The following is an 18,220-nucleotide window of genomic DNA, read 5'->3' as shown; positions in this document are numbered from 1 at the left end:
GCCGAGGAGATGCACCATATATTTTACTCCAGGAGTTATGCTTTTGGTTGCGACGACCAATTTTGTGAGGCCGTCCACCTCGACGTTCTGAGTTCGTAGAATTTGGTCATGCTTACATTCATCAAATTTGGGCAACATTTTGCATAGCTCAGTCTGGTACTTCTGCAACCTTTGTTCTTTGATCTGGAAAATCCCAGTTACTTGGTTGATGACGAAATGGGAGTCGTAGTGCAGCCCCCCATATTCGAGTGCTAGCCTCAGCCCTGCAATCATGGCCTCATACTCGACCTCGTTGTTAGTCATATCTGGGCACCTTATATATTTGCGAACAACTTCGCCAGTGGGGACTTCGAGCACAAGTCCCAGTCCGGACCCGTATGCATTGGACATGCCGTTAGTGTGCAAGACCCAGAGGTCCTGCGTCGGGTAAGAAGTTTGAGTGGCTTCCTTCTCAGCCTCGGGCATCACCTTAGCACTAAAGTCGGTGACAAATTAGGCGTGCACTTGTGATTTTATTGTTGTACGAGGCTGGTAAGTAATGCCATGCTCGCTTAGCTAGATTTCCCATTTTGCCAGCCTCCCCGACAACTCGGGTTTGTGTAGTATGCTTCTTAAAAGGAATGTGGTGATGACCAAAATTGGATGCCACTGGAAGTATGGCCTGAGCTTTCTCGAAGCTACGACAAGGGCCAGAGCCAGTTTCTCACGGTGATGATAACTCGTCTCGGTGTTGGTAAGTGTTTTATTAATATAATATATTGGAGATTGCGTACCTTCGTCTTCTCGAACTAGGACAACACTTACCACTACTTCTGAAACAACAAGGTAGACGAGGAGACGTTCCCCAGGCTCGGGCTTTGAGAGCAAGGGTGGCGATGACAGGTATTCCTTGAGTTCCTTTAGTGCTTGTATACATTCAGGCATCCATTCGAGCATGCTATCCTTTTTGAGTACGTTGAAGAACTTGTGGCACCTGTTGGACGATATTGAGATGAATCTGGACAGGGCGGCAATTCAATCCGTCAGTCTTCAGACTATTTTCTTGGTGGTTAGATGTTCCAATATCCCGTTGATAACTTTGATCTAATCTTGGTTGACTTCGATTCCGCGTTGTGATACCAGGAAACCCAAAAACCTACCCTAAGTTACGCCAAATGCGTATTTCTCGGGTTTCAATTTCATCCCGTATTTCCTCAATATCTCGAATGCTTCTTTCAGATGGTCGATGTGATCCTCGACCCTCAAGGATTTAACCAACATGTCATCGATGTATACCTCCATGGTTTTACCGAGCTGGTCTGTGAACATTTTCGTGACTAGCCTTTGATAAGTAGCCCCCACATTCTTCAACCCGAGTGGCATGACCTTGTAGCAGTACGTTCCCCGGTAAGTGATGAATGTGGTTTTCTCCTGGTCGTCTTCTTCCATGAGTATCTGGTTATAGCCTGAGTAGGAATCAAAGAAGCTCAATAGCTCATGTGGCGTCAATGAGCGGATCGATGTGTGGTAATAGGAATAAATACTTTGGACATGCTTTGTTCAGATCGGTGAAGTTCATACACATCCTCCATTTCCTGTTTTTTCTTTTTTAACCATTACCACATTAGAAATCCACTTGGGATACTTCGACTCCCTAATAGAGCCATTGGCCAACAACTTTTCCTCTTCTTCGTGGATGACCTCGTTGATGGTGGAGTTGAACTTTCATCGAACCTGCTTTACTGGGGGTAGTAGGGGTCAACATTTAACCTATGTGTGGCTATCTCTTTGGGGATGCCTGGCATATCTGCATGGCTAAAGGCAAACAAATCTGCATTAGCTATTAAGAATTGACTAAATTTACTTGGGTCTTTGAGTTTGCAACCGATGTAGGCCTTTTTACTAGGATCTCTCTGATATAGGTGAACGGGATTGTGGTCCTCTATGGTCTATCCTGCATCTTTGACCGCTTCTGGGTCAATAATGGTGTCCTTGGCTTCGACCTGTAGTGACCTCGTCCATGTTAATTGCTATGCTTATTTTTATTTTTCTTTCTTTTGTTGGGTAGTCGTGTTGTCCAGGGCGATCCGATAACATTCCCGGGATGTGTGTTGCTCTCCTCGTATGCTGAATATTTCCCAGGGGGTCGGGAACTTGATCACTTGGTACATGCTGGAGGGGACTGCCCTCATGGGTTGTATCCATGGTCAACCTATGATGACATTGTATGTCGTGTCCTGATCCATGATGTGGAACGTGGTCTCCATCGTCACCCCACCGACGAGGAGAGGGAGTGTGATCTCGCCTGAAGTTTGTTCAACTGCATTGTTAAAACCAGTTAGCGTGATGCAACGCGATATCATCATATCCTCGAGTCACATCTGTGCGAGGACTCGAAGATGGATGATGCACGCTCCGCTTCTATCGTGCACCAATATTCTCCTAACATCAGTATCAAGAATACGTAAAGTAATGACAAGTGCATCATTGTGAGAGAAAGTCAAACCATTGGCATCTAACTCATCGAAGATGATACCCTCTTCAAGGCCATCATACCGTTCGCGGGTCATCGATCTCTTGATTTTGTGAGTGGCGGTGAACTTGATGCCGTTGATGGAGGCGTCATCACTGCCCCCAATAATCATATTGATGGTGTGAGCAGGAGAGAGAGGCTTTGGCGGGCCTGGGCGTTCTCGACCTTTTTCTAAGGTGCTCCTACCTTTTTTGCTGAGCAACTCTTTGAGGTGTCCTTATTGCAGCAGGTTCGCCACTTCTAACTTTAGAGCATGGAAGTCTTCCGTCTTGTGCCCACGGACTTGGTAGAACTCACAGAAGGCGTCCGACTTCCTAGTGCTTGGGTCGTACCTCATCCTTGGTGGCCACTTTACCTTTGTTCCGAGCTTCTCGAGTGCATAGACCACCTCTGTAGGTGACGCACAAAAGTTATGAGCAGATAGTAAGGGGGCCATACCTCGATCGTTTCTGTGGATGTCTGATCGGCCTAGAAAGAACTTCTTCGCGGCGGAAGCTGGTGGGGGTTGTCTTGATATAAAGTTAATGCAGATCTCTGTTTTATTGTGGCAATGGAGGGTCTCTCCTTGTGTTGTCCCTATGTTCCCTCTTAGGTTTAGATTGCACTGAGGTGAGTCGTCGGATTGGCCCATTGAGGTCTTCGTCATATGCCCTAACCTCGACACAGTAGGCATTGTGGATCTCGTCCCAGGTAGCTGGTGGGCACTTCATCAATTGGCATAGTAGATTTCTAGTCGCCTTTGAACCTTCTCCGGTCATCCCATTTTGGAAGGCTACCATGGTCATTCCCTCAGAGACATTTGGTAAGGTCATCCTCACCCTGTTGAATCGGGCTAAGAAGTCCCTCAGTCCTTCCCCTGGGATTGTCTGATGGCGAAGATATCATTTACCCTTGTTTCAACTTTCTTGGCTCCAACATGCAGTGAAATTGTCCGCCATCTCTTCGAATGTTTCTATGGAATAGGCTGGCAGCTGCGAATACCATGTAAACGTCCCTCCTGTGAGGGTTTCGCCAATTTTTTCAACAAGATGGAGGACACTTGTTCTTTGGTAAGGTCGTTGCCTTTCATGGTGGTGACATAGTGGGTCACGTGGTCCTCGGGATCAGTAGTTCCATCGTAGATTCTAAGGTACGGGGGTATTTTGAAAGTTTTTGGTATGGCATGAGGAGCTACTTCTTCCCTGTATGGTTGTTCCACGAACCTGCCGGCATCTATTTTTGGTAACAATTTGGGGGCACCAGGTATCTTATCTACCTGTTCTTGGTGCTCCTTCATCTGTTCCTTGAGCGCCATGTTCTCGTTCTCTATTTCTTCCATTCTCTTTAACATGATGGCGAGGTTGATGTCAGCTACACTGCCAGCAATTGTAGGGGTATTACCTGAAGTAGGAGGGTACAGTTGGTCGCCTCACTCATTCCTACGCTGTGCTGCATGGATCCTCGAGGTTTTCACGGTCGTGCACGGGGCCTGCTTGCTCATCACGCTGACTAAAGTGTCATTTAACCAAGCCTCGAGGAGTTTCTTCATGGCGGGGGGTGCACCTTCTTCCGCAGACGTGGAAGCCTCATTTCCGTTTGGTTTGGTTGTGCTACAGAAGGGTGTCGGCGACTTCCCTAACCTGGGGGATGCCGTGGGGGTTACTTCTTCATCTTGAGCTTTGTACCCTTCACGGATGGCACTCATTAGGTTGAGCGGGACGTTGTCCGCTGCTCTTGTTCCCTTTCCTTGGTCGTTCTTTCCCTGGTTCCTTGTATGCAAAGAGAAAAAGGATAACTCTATAGTAGGGCTGCTTATCGGACGGATTGGGCGGTTAATTACTCTTAACGGTTTGGTTTAACGGTTATCGACTTTTAAATGTATTAATCCGCTAGCCACCCGATAAGATATCGGGCGGACTGGTATCGGTTTAGCTCTTATCGGGTGGTTTATCGGCCTAATTCAATCTATATTGCGTGCATTAATTGTTTGTTGACCGCCTAGCATACAAATTCAGAATAGAAAATTATACATTGAGTCCAGAATACAAATTTTGTTAACGCCTACATAAGAATGATGTAGTGTGTCATGTGGTGTAGAGTGAAAAAAGTAGAACACATTGTAGTCTACATTACATCCCAAAGCAGACTATGATATGATGTAATTAAGGAAAAAGTAATTCTAATGGATATGTCACTGTAACTTTTGCTAGCTATAACATGGATCATACAAGGATATCAAATTTCATTGAGATAACTATCTGATTGCCTGGGTTTAGATGCAAAGGAACAATTTCAGTAGTTTAGCTCATTAAATATAATGGTATCTAAGCTTTTATTAATTTATTCATAGCACAAACGAAGCAAAATTACAATAAACGTGCGGTCCTTCCCTTTGTTGCTTGTTCATTAACAATATATTAATAATTAACACAAAGGCTGTGATGGATCCATATTTATAATTTTAAAAAGCAAAAATATGAGTTTGCTCTTCATACTAGGGCACTAAGATAGAGTGCTGGAAGCCTGGAAGTCGACGAGATAGAGTACTGCGGGTGGCTGTTGGAGTGCTGGTTGAATTTCTACTGAAGCTAGTTGAATTATGGTCGAATAAAGAGAACCATAATTCTGCTGGCGGCTGCTGGTTGAAGTTTAGGCATTAGGGTTCTGATTATTTAGGAATTAGGCGTTAGAACTTAGAGATAAAGTACTGGAAGAAGTGGAAAGGGTTTTTGATATTTAATATATATATATATATATATATATATATATATATATATATATATATATATATATATATATATATATATATATATATAACGGTATATCGGTTATTGGTACTGCGGGTGGCTTATTGGTATCGGGTTAACGGTTTAACGGACAGGGAACAGATTGAAGTTTTTTTATTAACGGCTTATCGGTTTGGGGGTGAATTATTCAATTTTCTTAACGGATAACTGAGAAATAGCCACGATTTCAAAAGTAATCAAAATTTAGCCATTTTTCATGTGAAAATAAAATTTGAACAAAAATATTTTTAAAATGCAGAGAATTTCAGCTTAATATGCCAGAGTTCGAATTTTTTACATATGAGATTCCAGCATAATGTGATGGAGTTCCAACATAATATGCCTTAAGTTTATACGCATGAACTCCAATGTCCAGCATATACTGGAACTTTCTGTGTCCTGGAATTCCAACATAATATGCTGGAACTTTCCATGTTTCAGCATAGTGACTATTTTTTAATGACTTTAGAAACGCTGATTATTTTTCAATTACCAATTCAAAAACTGGCTAGTCCGTGCTATTTTCACAAATTAATATTGCATATGGTGTATTTCGGTTGGCACAGCTGAATTACAAAGCCTTATGCAAATTGTGCTTGGTCCAGTTATTTCTTGAGAGACGAAATTATATCAATAGGGGAGTGACTCCAAGAAAGAAATATTAATGATTCATATAAAAGAGGAATGTCACAAAGAAATTCAACGACTAACTAATAATTTTGTTATAGAGAAAAAAATAATTGTTACGACTTTCCTGATGAATCATATATTTTAGAATCAGTGGCGGAGCTACATAGCTCCAAGAGATGTCAACTGATACCCTTTTTTCAGAAAAATAAATTGTTTAAATAGGTAACAATTATTTTTGTAATGTATATATACTATGTATTGAATCCCCTTGACTTATTCAAGTGTTTACTTCTTTAAATTTTGCTGCGGTTTAAAATCTCACCAAGTAAAGGGGTTATCAGATGTTCTATTCGTATTTGTTTTTTGGTTATTGGTTCCGTTGTAGTAAAATGAAAAACTTAAAGCGCAGGTAGCCTCACAAAACTGTCGGCACAAGGCAAAAAGCCTTTTGGGCAGACAAATCAAGGAAGATAACAAACTGTACAACTTATTATTTAAGTAGTTTTGGACCACTTTTTGTATTACTATTTTATTTCAAGTGATTGGGATTACACTAATACAAACCAGGGCATGAGGAATCTTGAATGCAAGAGCAAAGATCTCATATTCCCATTATCTTAAGGTCATGGCTAACTTTGAAAATCTTAGACGTCTTGAACTATGCAATTCTCTTCATAAGGGGATAACATTGTTTTTAGAAAGGAACTTAAGTTATATATATTAGATTATTAAGTCCTTTTTATTGTTGTAGTAGGCAATTCATCATATTTTTAAAATTAAAAATCTCACATTTTAAGGATGCTTGTCTATAGATATTATTTGGTTGACTTAATAGTAAAAATAAAATTCATACATTAACTAAGTATATTAACTTAAACTCCTAAAAAATATATATATCTGAATTGATTTGAACAAATCAATTTAGAAGGTGGGTTTGAAAACGAATTAGTTTAAAGTTGATGCATTTAGTTTCCTCGAAGTAACAGACAAGCTTCCAAATCACTCTTTTGCACTTGCAAAAGTAGTTCATATAAAAGTATGAATGAGCTATGGAATCCAGCTATTTCGATTAGAGTTAATTATTTGTAAAGCTAATAATGAAGAAAATGTTAGTGCTCCGACTCCTTTCACTTTCACGTATTGGAAGGTAATTAGACGCGTTATTACTGTGGAATTACTTTCCAAATCTAATCAACGACCATGCTAAAACACATCAGCGCCTCCCAAATGAAAGCAACTAGCCAAGCGCGTAACTCCAGTTGGCAAGTTTAAAATTCACTTAAAATCAATGGTGATGTCCCTTTCTCCAGTTACTACTTTAGGACAATAAATATAACATCAAACTATTTTAGACATTTAATTGGTTCCTCTGTTATTATACAAAATTTATACAGAAAGTTGTTCGCTGTTCCTTTTCCAATTTTTTTAATTTGCCGACAGGCACCAAAAAGATCAAATTTAGCTACCACTTAAGAGATGAAGCTAGTGGACCTGCGGCTTTTGGGATAACACATTTGACTTACTGTTGCGGACGAGGCTGAAACCAACCTCCCAATGGGGCTTGTTAATGTGTAGCTTTAGGCCATAGATAATAAGTATTTCAGTATTTGCAAATACTGATTTTTTTTCATCCGTATTTACTAATAATGAAAAGTTTTACTGATACCCCGAAGCTTCATAACAAGTGGGGTGATCAAATGAGGAAAAAGGGGGTCTTCAACATCCGAAGTAAGTATTTCAAGTGAAATAATATATTCAATTCACAAATCTTCAACTTGAAACTCATGTCCAAATACAATTTCAATACTTATTAATGAAATTTAACTTCAAATTCAAATACTTACTACAAACTCATTGAGTTACTTGTTTTTTACTAGAAGGATAACACTGCAATAAGTAAGAAAAAGCTAGTCAAAGATGGGGGTCTCACCACAGCCTGACTTTACAAGCGAGAAACTAGGACTACAAATCTCTTAGAGACTCTGTTGCTTTACACCCTACACTTTTCCGCCCGTACTAATAGGGAACATATTACCCGTTTGATGGTTTGATATGATGACAATACTAGACCACGTTCTTTCAAGCTTCGCGACAAAAATGCAGCCAAGGATAAAGTAGAATTCTGTTTCCCTGTCTCTGGGCATATTTAATATAATGGAGATGAAGATTCCATGGGAAAATCATGGCCACTAATATTACTATACACTTAAATTGACAGACAAAAGCTGCATAATATAACTCGTAAATCAATTATTAACTGGCACCAATCAAAGAAGAAATACAAGATGATCAACCAATGACTAATCATTCTTCTGATTGTAATAAAATCAATATCTACTCTTGTAGACTGGATTCGGTACCCAACTAGCCAGAGATTTCTAAATGGTCACTGACCATTGGTCAGGTCCAATATCAGAAACAGCACATAAACGCAAGGTGAAACCAAGATTCAAGACTTTGTATATGCTCCATTTAAGAGAAGTAATTCAGTTCGTCTTTCCCCACATGGAAACAAATTGTCTATCAATTAATGCTTAAGAATATCCTTTCATGTAATAAACAAGATCACTATAACATCATGGACAAAAAAAAGACCACTAAACACTGGCTACGAGTACTGTACAATTGATGAACACCAATAAGCCATCACAAAAGAACTCCTGTACAACTGTAAGAACAATCATTAGATGGTAAACCAGGGTTACTGATAAATAAGGCTGGATATGGCATCCAACAATGAGACCCAGTCGACATAAATCAACCAATATCAACCATACCAAGAAAAGGTTCAACCCATCCTGTATGCCCAGCCATGCTTATCCAGAAATGCATGTACTGCTTCTTTTATAGCCAAATTTGGCACCAGCTGAAATGGTTTAAGGGGTTCTCGTGTGACCGGGTCAAACTTTCCCACCTAATTTGCCACATACAGGAAATATTAATAGAACATACAACGAAAACTTCGAGCCAAAGCAGTGGATGAACCAATTTTACCTTCTCCAGATGGTCAAGGATCACTGCCCTTTCATATGTAACCCCATTGGGCGTGATGACAGGGTCACGAAAAATGTCAAGTGTGATCTTGCAACATAGGTAATCGGGTACCTGTTAATTCTCAGCAGGTGTCAGAGGACAACACAACATACACACACAATATAGAGAAATCAGTAAGGAAATAAAGCCAAAAGACTGACCTCGGTGGGAGTATCATCTTCTGCAGCTTTCCTGAAAACCCTGCCTAAAGCGTCCAGTTGCTTCAACAGGGATGTCGATCTATCTATGAACCCTTCTATCTGAGAGCTATCATGCCCATGTCTCTCCTTGAGAGCTGACTCACAGGTTTCTCTGATGTACATATACAAGAGAAACAATGGGTAATTGCTGTGACAACCAGGAAAGTAAAGCAAATTTAGAAGTTTTAAAGCAAGGGTCATTACTTCAGTTTCTTAAGTTCCCATGTGCGTCTTGAAGATTCATGCTCCCACTCCAAGTATTTTGCTTTTGCAAGCTCCTGCCAGATCTCTTCAACCATGTAACTCTTTGGATTAGCACCTCTTCCAAGATCCAATGCCTACCATTGATACATTAAACAGTTATACCAAAAGATAATTAAGCAAGATGAATATCCTAGAATCATCTTTTGAACATACTCATGATAACTACAGCAGAAAATATATTCATACAAACTTCTTTACAAAAGTCGTGCTATACCCACAAAAATAAATCAATAAATCATTTGTGCCAGAACCTTAATGGACAGAAGTTCTGAATTTCAATGGTGATGGATTAGAAATTGGCTTCCTGTGCCAAGAACTGACTCAAGATTTAAGACACTGATAGTTCGCATGATGATTAACAAACCAGGACAACATATGCTCAAAGTGACTCGAGCATGCTTTTTACTTTTCGACTCAAAATGAAGTAATTTTATTTCCTTTGTAACGGACTATCCTGCTCATATTATGAGATGTTATCTGTAATCAGCAATGACAACTGCTAAGATAATATGACTTAAAGTATCAGAGCTTAGCTCGAGTAGTCCAGCCATCCCAGCTTCACTCGAGTAGTCGAGCCATCCTTGGTTCAACACTTGTTATTGCACTAGAGTACCAGATCACCTCAAGATGGACCTAAGCTAAAGGGGAAGATGACAAGGGGCTTTCTTATGCACTAAGCGCACCAAAGTTTTGCAAGGCAGATAATAAAATTCTGAAGCATTCCTCACACCCCTTAATCCACAATGTTAGTAAAAAAAACTCTGTACTGATCCATATAGATCTTTAGGAATAGCTTAAGCCTTAATTGACCGAGGGAGTACTTTTCGAGTACTTTTTACTCCGTCAGACAATAAAGAAAAATACTCCCTCACAAAATAAAAGCTTATATTCTAAAATAACTTATACAACAGTTTGGTAGCTCGCAAGGGTCATAACCTTGAGGTCACGGGTTCAAATTTTGTAGCACAATCCTGTTCATACAAAACCCAACCGTATCATCAGCTATGCCTCGGTGTCCAATTAGTTGGGGTCAACCATATATATTCTCTGCATCTACTCCAATCTACTTGAAGCTGTATCATTCCACGGCTCCGTAATTTGTTTCTTCAAATTAGCTATTCTTTTTTTTGATGAAGGCATTTCATTAGAAAGGAATCAAGTAGATGCATAGTTACAAAATCAGAAGACAAAAATACATAAAAACAAGAGTTTGTAAGCCCCTTTAGAATGCGTTAAGCTATAACTAGGGAGCTAACAAAGTCCAAAAAGTGGTCAGTGCTAATTACAGGAGTTAACCCAGCTAAAAAGGATAAGCAAACAATTAGCTTTAAGATTGTGATTTGGAGTTGAGATTCCATCAAAACATCTTTGGTTCCTTTCATTCCAAACTCCAAAAAAATAACTGCAGGAATCATCAACCAGATCTTCTTAATGGCCTTATCAACTCTCCAAAGACTCCAGCTTGTGTATGCCTCTTTTATATGCAATGGCATGACCCAGTTCAAGCCAAAAAGACAAAAAAACATGTTCCACACATCAGTGGCAACTGGGCAATGCAAAAGTACGTGACTGACGTTCTTTGAGCTTTCCTTACACATGTAACGTCTGTTTACTGGTTGGAAGCCTCTTCTATTGAGATTATCTTGTGTTAAGCAGGCTTCCTATAGAGCAATCCAACTGAAACAAATAACCTTGGTAGGTAGGTTAGTCTTCTATATTAGTCTCCATGGCCAAGGGTCTGGGTCAAATACCTGATTCTGAGTATAAATCTGCTTATAGCATTCTTTCACTGTAAAGATGCTCTTGTTCCCCCACTTCATATTAGCTATTCTTTAAAACTAGAGATTTTCTAAATTCACACGTGATGTAAGATAACCACAACTAAAACTTCAGTTCTAACTAATTAGTATTGTCCATGTGGATTCTTTACTTCCATCGGGTGCCATTACTAGCTATGTTCACATAGAAATGTAAGTCTACCTTCCCCCTTTGGCAATTAGCACCTTCCATTATCATAGTAGGTCTGTCTAAGACATCACCAGATCATCTTTGGAGATCTCTTGTTTTGTCTACTATGTTGTTCAACCCTCAAACAAAAGATACCACTTTTAATCTAATCTACCTGTGACACTAAATTTATCTTTAACATCTGTATTTCCATGATACTCATCTTGTGAATATATCATTCATTCTAGTTTAATAATTGTTCTCTAGAAATTGAATTTCGGCTTGGTAGGTATCCTCCAATTGCATAACACCCTCTGTTTCACCCATCCATTTTTGATTTTATGTGTTAAAACTTCATAAATCATACCTTTTTCTTGGAAAATTGAGCCTAAATATCTCAATTGTCTACATCGAAATACCATAATTGCGCATGCTTTACTTCAACTTCATTTTTCCTGTGACAGCTAAATGCAGAGTACATTCCATCTTACTTCCACTTATCCAAAGCTTCTATTCTCTAGAGTGCTTCCTCACACGTCCAACTTTTGGTTGACTCTTGCTCTGGTTTCGTCAATCAATATAGCATCAACTTGCAAATAGGATGCACCATTACTAGAGCAGGGAAGTATGAGCTCAAGACAAATTCTTGATTTAAACCCATAGTTATAGAAACTCCTATGTATATCCTTCTACTGTCCTCACACTTGATCTTCGTACACATCCTTTAGGCATTTATATATTTGATATAAATTAATTTTTTCTCAAGCAACTTTATCTAGGCCAATGAGTATTATGTAGATCCTTTTTTCTATTCCTTTAAATTTAAATCAATTGTCTTCACATACATAAACATATGTTCTATATGAACAAGGCATAAGTTCAAACTAATCTTCTGTTCCCTATTAATACTTCAATTTGTGTTGTCACTTTTTTGACAAGTAAAAGGTAACTTTGTGCTATCACTATTTCATAAAGTTCCACTGTATAACTTGTAAGTTTAGTACCACGATAGTACCTCTTTTTTTCTTGTATGTCTTAACCGTGTGTACAATTCTCCGCTCATTTGGCATCAGTATTGTCAAAGGCTCATTTAAGGCGCGCTTAAGCCCTGAAGCTAAAAAAGCTCAGGGTATGCACTTCGCGTCACTTAGGTTGCGCTTCAGTATAGGCAAGGCACTAAGGCGTGTGCCTCATTGCCTATAAGTTCTATCTTGAATAAACCGGTACAAAACAATACATATGATTGGCAAAAAGATATATTAATTGTTGACGAAATCATTATGAATGAAATTCACTTCTTTCTTGCATTACATATACAAATATACATACATACATATATATATATATATACATACATATATATATATATACATACATATATATATATATATATATATATATATATAAGTGATAAAAAACGGTCCAAGTCTACGGGAGCTTTAAGCGCAAAAGCACAATTATTGTGTGGTCTTTAGCTAAAGAAGGCACAACGAGGAAATATATATATATATATATATATATATATATATATATATATATATATATTAGTCTCTATGTCACGTGCCTCGCAAGTGTAGCCCATACTACTGTTATTAAATTTATATGCAAAGATAATAGACTTTTACCCAAGACATTATTTAAAAAAAAAATTCTTACTTATAAATAAAAATCAAAGTATATTGATAGTGGAAGTTCTGGATTTTGATAATTATATTTGGTTTGATCAGATACATTTTAAGGTTACTATATTAAATTAAATTAGTAGGAAGACATCAGCTTGACAACAATATTATCTATTGTCTCCGACAAATATCGTGATAATTTAGTTCCATTCTCTAAAAAAAAAAAAAATTTAGAAGGTAAAGTTCCATAATGAATAATCCAATGAACAGACAGCTTCTAGGAGAATTAAGAATAATTATTCATGAGCATCAAAAGTTGAATATAAATGTAAAAAAAATCTTAATCAGCCCAAGCACTATGATGCCTAAGAAGATTCATTAGACTTCCAATAATAGAATACACAAAAAGATAGAAACAAACAGTTGAGTAATATCTACTGAAGAAAATAAATTACTCATCCAAACTAGTAAATATACAAATACGAGAAGATGTCTATAGCCAATTTTTATCCATGAAAGAGTGCACAAATTGATGGAACAATTTCTACTTTCTCTAGTAATTATTGGGAACAAAAATAAGAGCAACTGAAATGTCACTACAAGTTGGCTGTTATTTGACAAAACATTAAAATAAGATATGCCAGACTCTTTACTTGTTTTCTAGAAGTAGAGATGTTTTTTCCTACTCAAGTCAGAACATACTTGTAGTCATTTGGATGACAAGAGTATAGTTCTTTAACTTGTTTCCCAAGCTCTCCTTCAACCAATTAGCAACTTTAGTTTCTTGGTCTAATTTTATATTTATTGGACTAAATAAATGAAGTTTCCCCCTGGCAGAGTGATAGTTTGTTATTAATTTTTTTTTTCTTATGACCAAGAAATTCATCTGGAGCCGAGGCCAACCACAGCCTTCTAAAATCGGGATGATGGGCCCGCCACTCTACTCTTCTCCGCTTAAGTATCAGAGTTAGTTCGCTTGGTGCAGAGCTTGAACATGTGACCTAAGACACAAGTCCCTCAACCTTTGCCAATTGAGCTAACCCCTGGAGCAGTATTTTGTAATTCTCCTGGAATTAGATACACTCTTTCGATTTAACTATCAGCTACTTAGCTTCACATAAAAAATTTGTTGATCTTTCTCATGGAAATTTTCAATGCCGTAGTGGGATCAATAAGTTTATCATTAGTTTCAGCTTTCATCATCTAGGTGATCACAACCTACTCTAATACTGACTTTATTCAAGCTGCAACAACCTCTCCTTTGAAAGCCAACTTAGTCAATTACTTAATTTGGTATTCTCACCTTTTCCCAGTTTCACATCTCAGGTTTCTTAAATTGCATTCCAGCAACAGATTCGTATTATGTGCATTTGAAATGTAAAACTGAGCAAATACAATCCACCTTCCAGAAAGAAAAAAAAAACAAATCTTCAAACACATAAATTAGTATAATCCTTGCAAAAGATTTCTCCATCTATTCCTTGTTCTTTGTCTAATACTCCCTCCGTTTCAAATAGAATGAATCTTTTACTATTTGGGAGTCAAACAAGGTTTTCTTTTACCATGTTTTTTGCAAATAGTATTTAAATATTTTGAATTTATCTATTGTGACATATAGTACTTTTTATGTAAAAATATGTAAATTTTATTTCAAAAAACTTAAAGAATCTATGCCCGAATTCAGACCGAAAATTAGTTAATTTGACCCATGTACTTCGAAAACGTTCCAACAAATTGAAACAAAGGGAGTAGCTATTTCTAGGAAAGCTTAAAAAAGGCACTCCTGAAATATATTACCACTGATGATCAACCAGTAGTAACAAGAAAGATGCTATGTTTGGTTTCTAATAGAATAATTAGTGTGGCACTATACTTTAGGTGAAAGGTTAAAGGATCTATGCAAAGCACTATAATCCTAAATTCTATATACGCCTCTGTTTCAAGTTATGTGATGTACTTTGATTGGACACGGAGTTTAAGAAAGAAAACAAGACTTTTCGAGCTTGCGGTCTTAAACCTGCAATGAGATTTTGTTGCTATAAAAGCATGCCATTAAGGATAAAATGGAAAGTTAAAAATTACTTTCTTTTCAAATACAGAAAGGTGTCATTCTTTTTGAAAAGGATTAATAAAGAAATGGTGCTACATAAAATGTACTGGCTGGAGTAATTACTTAAATCAAAGCATAAAGGTAAAACTGCCATTCATGAAATTGAGTTAAATAAGTCAGAAAGAATCATTCTTCCAGGGACATCCAATAAAATTTGAAAAAGAAAAAGAGGATTGGATTTGCCCTTGCGCAAAGATGGCACGCACAACTCAGTTTCAGAAAGAGTCTGAAATTTGAGAAGGCAACGTAGAAAGAGTCTGAAACTAATACATTGGAAACCATAAACGGTTCAGAAATCTAGTCTTCCACCAAATAAGCCTACTAACTTTCATTATGTAAAAAGTCTAACACACAAGAAATGAGCAATAATATAGAAATTTACTATAAATCTGAATACAAATTAAATGCATGAAGATTGATTAAGTAAAAACAAGAAAGACAAGTAATAATGCCAGGAGGAAGAGAAGCACAAGAAAAGCCTGCTTGAAAAAATGAATGTCAAGTCAATTGATTCTATAAGCAGTTAAAACCTGCTGCTTAAACTAAGAAATACATCGAACATATAACAGGTAATGCATGATTGCTATGTAATACATGACTGGTTTTTGACAAATGGCAAGAAATGCTCATTACAAGCAACTAATGCTCAAACTAATAGCATGTTTGGCCAAGCTTCTCAAGAGGCCAAAAGTGCTTTTTTTTCTCAAAAGCACTTTTTTTTCCTAACTTAGAGGTGTTTGGCCAAGCTTTTTTGGGGAAAAAAAGTGCTTTTGGGAAGAAGCAGAAGTAGTTTCTGAGAAGCAGAAAAAAATAGCTTCTTCCCAAAAGCAGAAGCAAAAACAGTTTTGACTTTTCTTCTTACCAAAAATACCCTTAATAAAATATATACCAAAATAACCATTAAACCTAATACTTAGGATATTAATGTATAAATATTTCTTATTATTTTTAGGATAGTTTTCTAATATATAGTGACTTTAGGGGTGAATGCTTTTATATTTGTTGAATAATTTTTAATATATTTAACTTATATTAAAAGAATTAAGTACTTTTAAATTTTATTTTCATATTTTACTTAAATAAAATGAAAAGATTTAATTATTGCCTGTAATAACAAATTTTAAGATTATTTATTTACTTATAATATTAACTATTAAGTAAATCTATTCATGTCCTTATTCGTAATTTGATACTTAAAAGCACTTTCTGAAAAGCTTGGCCAAACACAAATTATTGCTTAAAAGTGTTTTTCAAAGTGATTTGCGAAACACAAACTGCTCTCTCCAAAAGTAATTTTTTCAAAAGCACTTTTGAAAAAAGCATTTCTGAAAATAAGTTGATTTCTCCAGCTTGGCCAAACAGGCTATAAGACTTCTTGCAAACAACCTCTTTCCCTCTCCTTTCCTATTTCAGCAAATTTGCAGCATGATTCAAGCTAGTTATTATAATCATCACACATTAGAAAAAATGGCAAAAGGAAATATGAATGTTGATGGAGCGATTAGATAAAAACATTGTCGGCTGAAGGCCAAAGCCTTAGGCAATGGCTTTAGGGCCCCAAATTTTGGGGCTCCTTTTTTTTTTATTAGTAGTAGGTTCTTTAGTTAATTTTCTTCAAAATTTACTTAATATTTTAAGGTGAAGAAACAAGATTTTCATAAAAATGAAAAGAGAACTTTTTAGCCATGTAATTGATTAGCTATGTTGTCAAATTGATAAAAAAAATATTAGAAAAAATTGATTAAAAATTTGTTAACAACTTTTCATCTCAAAAAGCTAGAAAAATAGACTTTAAATAAAATATACCCCATATCTATATTGCTCGGACTGTCCGAATATGTCTATGAGTACGTATCAGATCTTCCAAAAATAGTATATTTTTGGAGGATTCGACACGGGTGCGGCGGCTGTTTTGGAGAGTCCCCGCAACATAGTTACACATGAATTCATATATAAAAGCTAGAACTTTTTACTATTTCACTTTTTTTTCAAAAAAAAAAAAAAAAAAACTCTCGACAAAATTTTGCTTTAGGCCACTAACATTGTTAAGCCACCCCTGGATGAAAACACCAATGTGAAATTCATAAATAGTACAAGTAGACAGACCTTAACAGAAGTGTGATCGAGCTGAATAGCCTCCCTACAATCTTCCTCTACTCTGGTCCACTCACTATAAACCAAAAATGACGATGACAAATGAATATTCATAAGATATCACTAAAAATCAAAAAGATTGTGAGCACCTACTTGCGTTTCCGATGGCACAAAGCACGATTGGTCCAATATATGGGAACATTAGGGCACAATGTAATAGCCTATAAAATCCGTTCAGAAATTAAGAAAATAAATGGATGATAAGCAAGATTAAAAAGCCAAAAAGAGCTCTCTCACCTCGGTGTAGGCATCGATGGCAGCTCCAAATCGATTTTTCTGGAAGTAATTATTGCCATCTTGCTTCAGTTGTTCCGCTTGTTTGGCCGCCGCAGAGGGAGCCACTATTGGTGACATTTCTCCCCTTTTTTTCGTTTCGGTCGCACTCCAAAACCTATCTTTCTTTTCTAGGACAAAATTCTCTGAAGATATTGACTACTTTTTGTAAATATAATCACGAATGGATTATAGATATGATACTGAAATTGAAATGAGAAGAAGGAAACATTGTTTTTGGGAGGGAAAATAAGCGAGGGCTTTTTGGTGAAAACGAAATGCGAATGCGTTCCCTCGTGAAGTTTCAGGAACATTCCATGATTAATTTGACCATTTTTGGAGCATTTTGATAACCTCACCTAATGGTAGAGCAGTCATTTGATAGTTCCAGGCTATTCTACTGGTTAATCCAATTTTGAAACTGCCCATATTGGTTGCTTAACTATTTTCTTAATTAGATTAAATTTAGAGTGAATACTAAAATCCCCTCAACTATCATGTTTTTGCTCTTATCTACTTAACTATATGAAGTCTCCAAAATTCCCGTACTATATTTCCCAATATATATATATGATATATCTATATCCGGTTCGAGAACCTTCTCATATAAATTCCCTTAGAAGTATGTTTATATAACTATATTAACTTATGATTTGTACCAAGTTATCGATGTAGTTATTCGTGGTGTATTACTCTCTGATGGCTATTTT

The 18,220-nt window shown here is 36.9% G+C and overlaps 1 protein-coding gene across 3 annotated transcripts; it reads right to left on the bottom strand.

The window, feature by feature from the left end:
• Positions 1–8,344: 8,344 nt before the first annotated feature.
• LOC107821091 (E3 ubiquitin-protein ligase CHIP) lies at positions 8,345–17,948 on the bottom strand. Of its 3 annotated transcripts, XM_016647494.2 has the most exons (8): positions 17,475–17,943; positions 17,331–17,398; positions 17,190–17,253; positions 9,345–9,478; positions 9,102–9,252; positions 8,902–9,012; positions 8,685–8,821; positions 8,345–8,575 (listed from the first exon to the last, which is right to left on the bottom strand). In XM_016647494.2, exons 1-7 carry the CDS (start codon positions 17,589–17,591, stop codon positions 8,696–8,698), a joined length of 771 nt encoding a protein of 256 aa, XP_016502980.2. In that variant the 5' UTR covers positions 17,592–17,943; the 3' UTR covers positions 8,345–8,575; positions 8,685–8,695. The 3 variants fall into 3 exon arrangements, with proteins under 3 accessions (XP_016502980.2, XP_075093768.1, XP_075093769.1); XM_075237667.1 differs by having other exon boundaries at positions 8,345–8,821; positions 17,475–17,940; XM_075237668.1 differs by lacking the exons at positions 17,190–17,253; positions 17,331–17,398 and having other exon boundaries at positions 8,345–8,821; positions 17,475–17,948.
• Between the last annotated feature and the right edge of the window lie 272 nt (positions 17,949–18,220).

This window comes from Nicotiana tabacum, chromosome 19, assembly GCF_000715075.1.
Source record: "Nicotiana tabacum cultivar K326 chromosome 19, ASM71507v2, whole genome shotgun sequence".
NCBI classification, from domain to species: domain Eukaryota; kingdom Viridiplantae; phylum Streptophyta; class Magnoliopsida; order Solanales; family Solanaceae; genus Nicotiana; species Nicotiana tabacum.
The sequence above is the reverse complement of the archived record's forward strand: the minus strand, read 5'-3'. Positions and strand labels throughout refer to the sequence as shown.

Excerpts from the sequence above, each read along its gene's own strand:
- LOC107821091 (XM_016647494.2), bottom strand. The coding sequence starts at position 17,591 with ATGTCACCAATAGTGGCTCCCTCTGCGGCGGCCAAACAAGCGGAACAA. Across the intron at positions 17,399-17,474 it reads CCATCGATGCCTACACCGAG|GCTATTACATTGTGCCCTAA; the intron begins GTGAGAGAGCTC and ends CGGATTTTATAG. Across the intron at positions 9,479-17,189 it reads TCGATCACACTTCTGTTAAG|GCATTGGATCTTGGAAGAGG; the intron begins GTCTGTCTACTT and ends TATCAATGGTAG.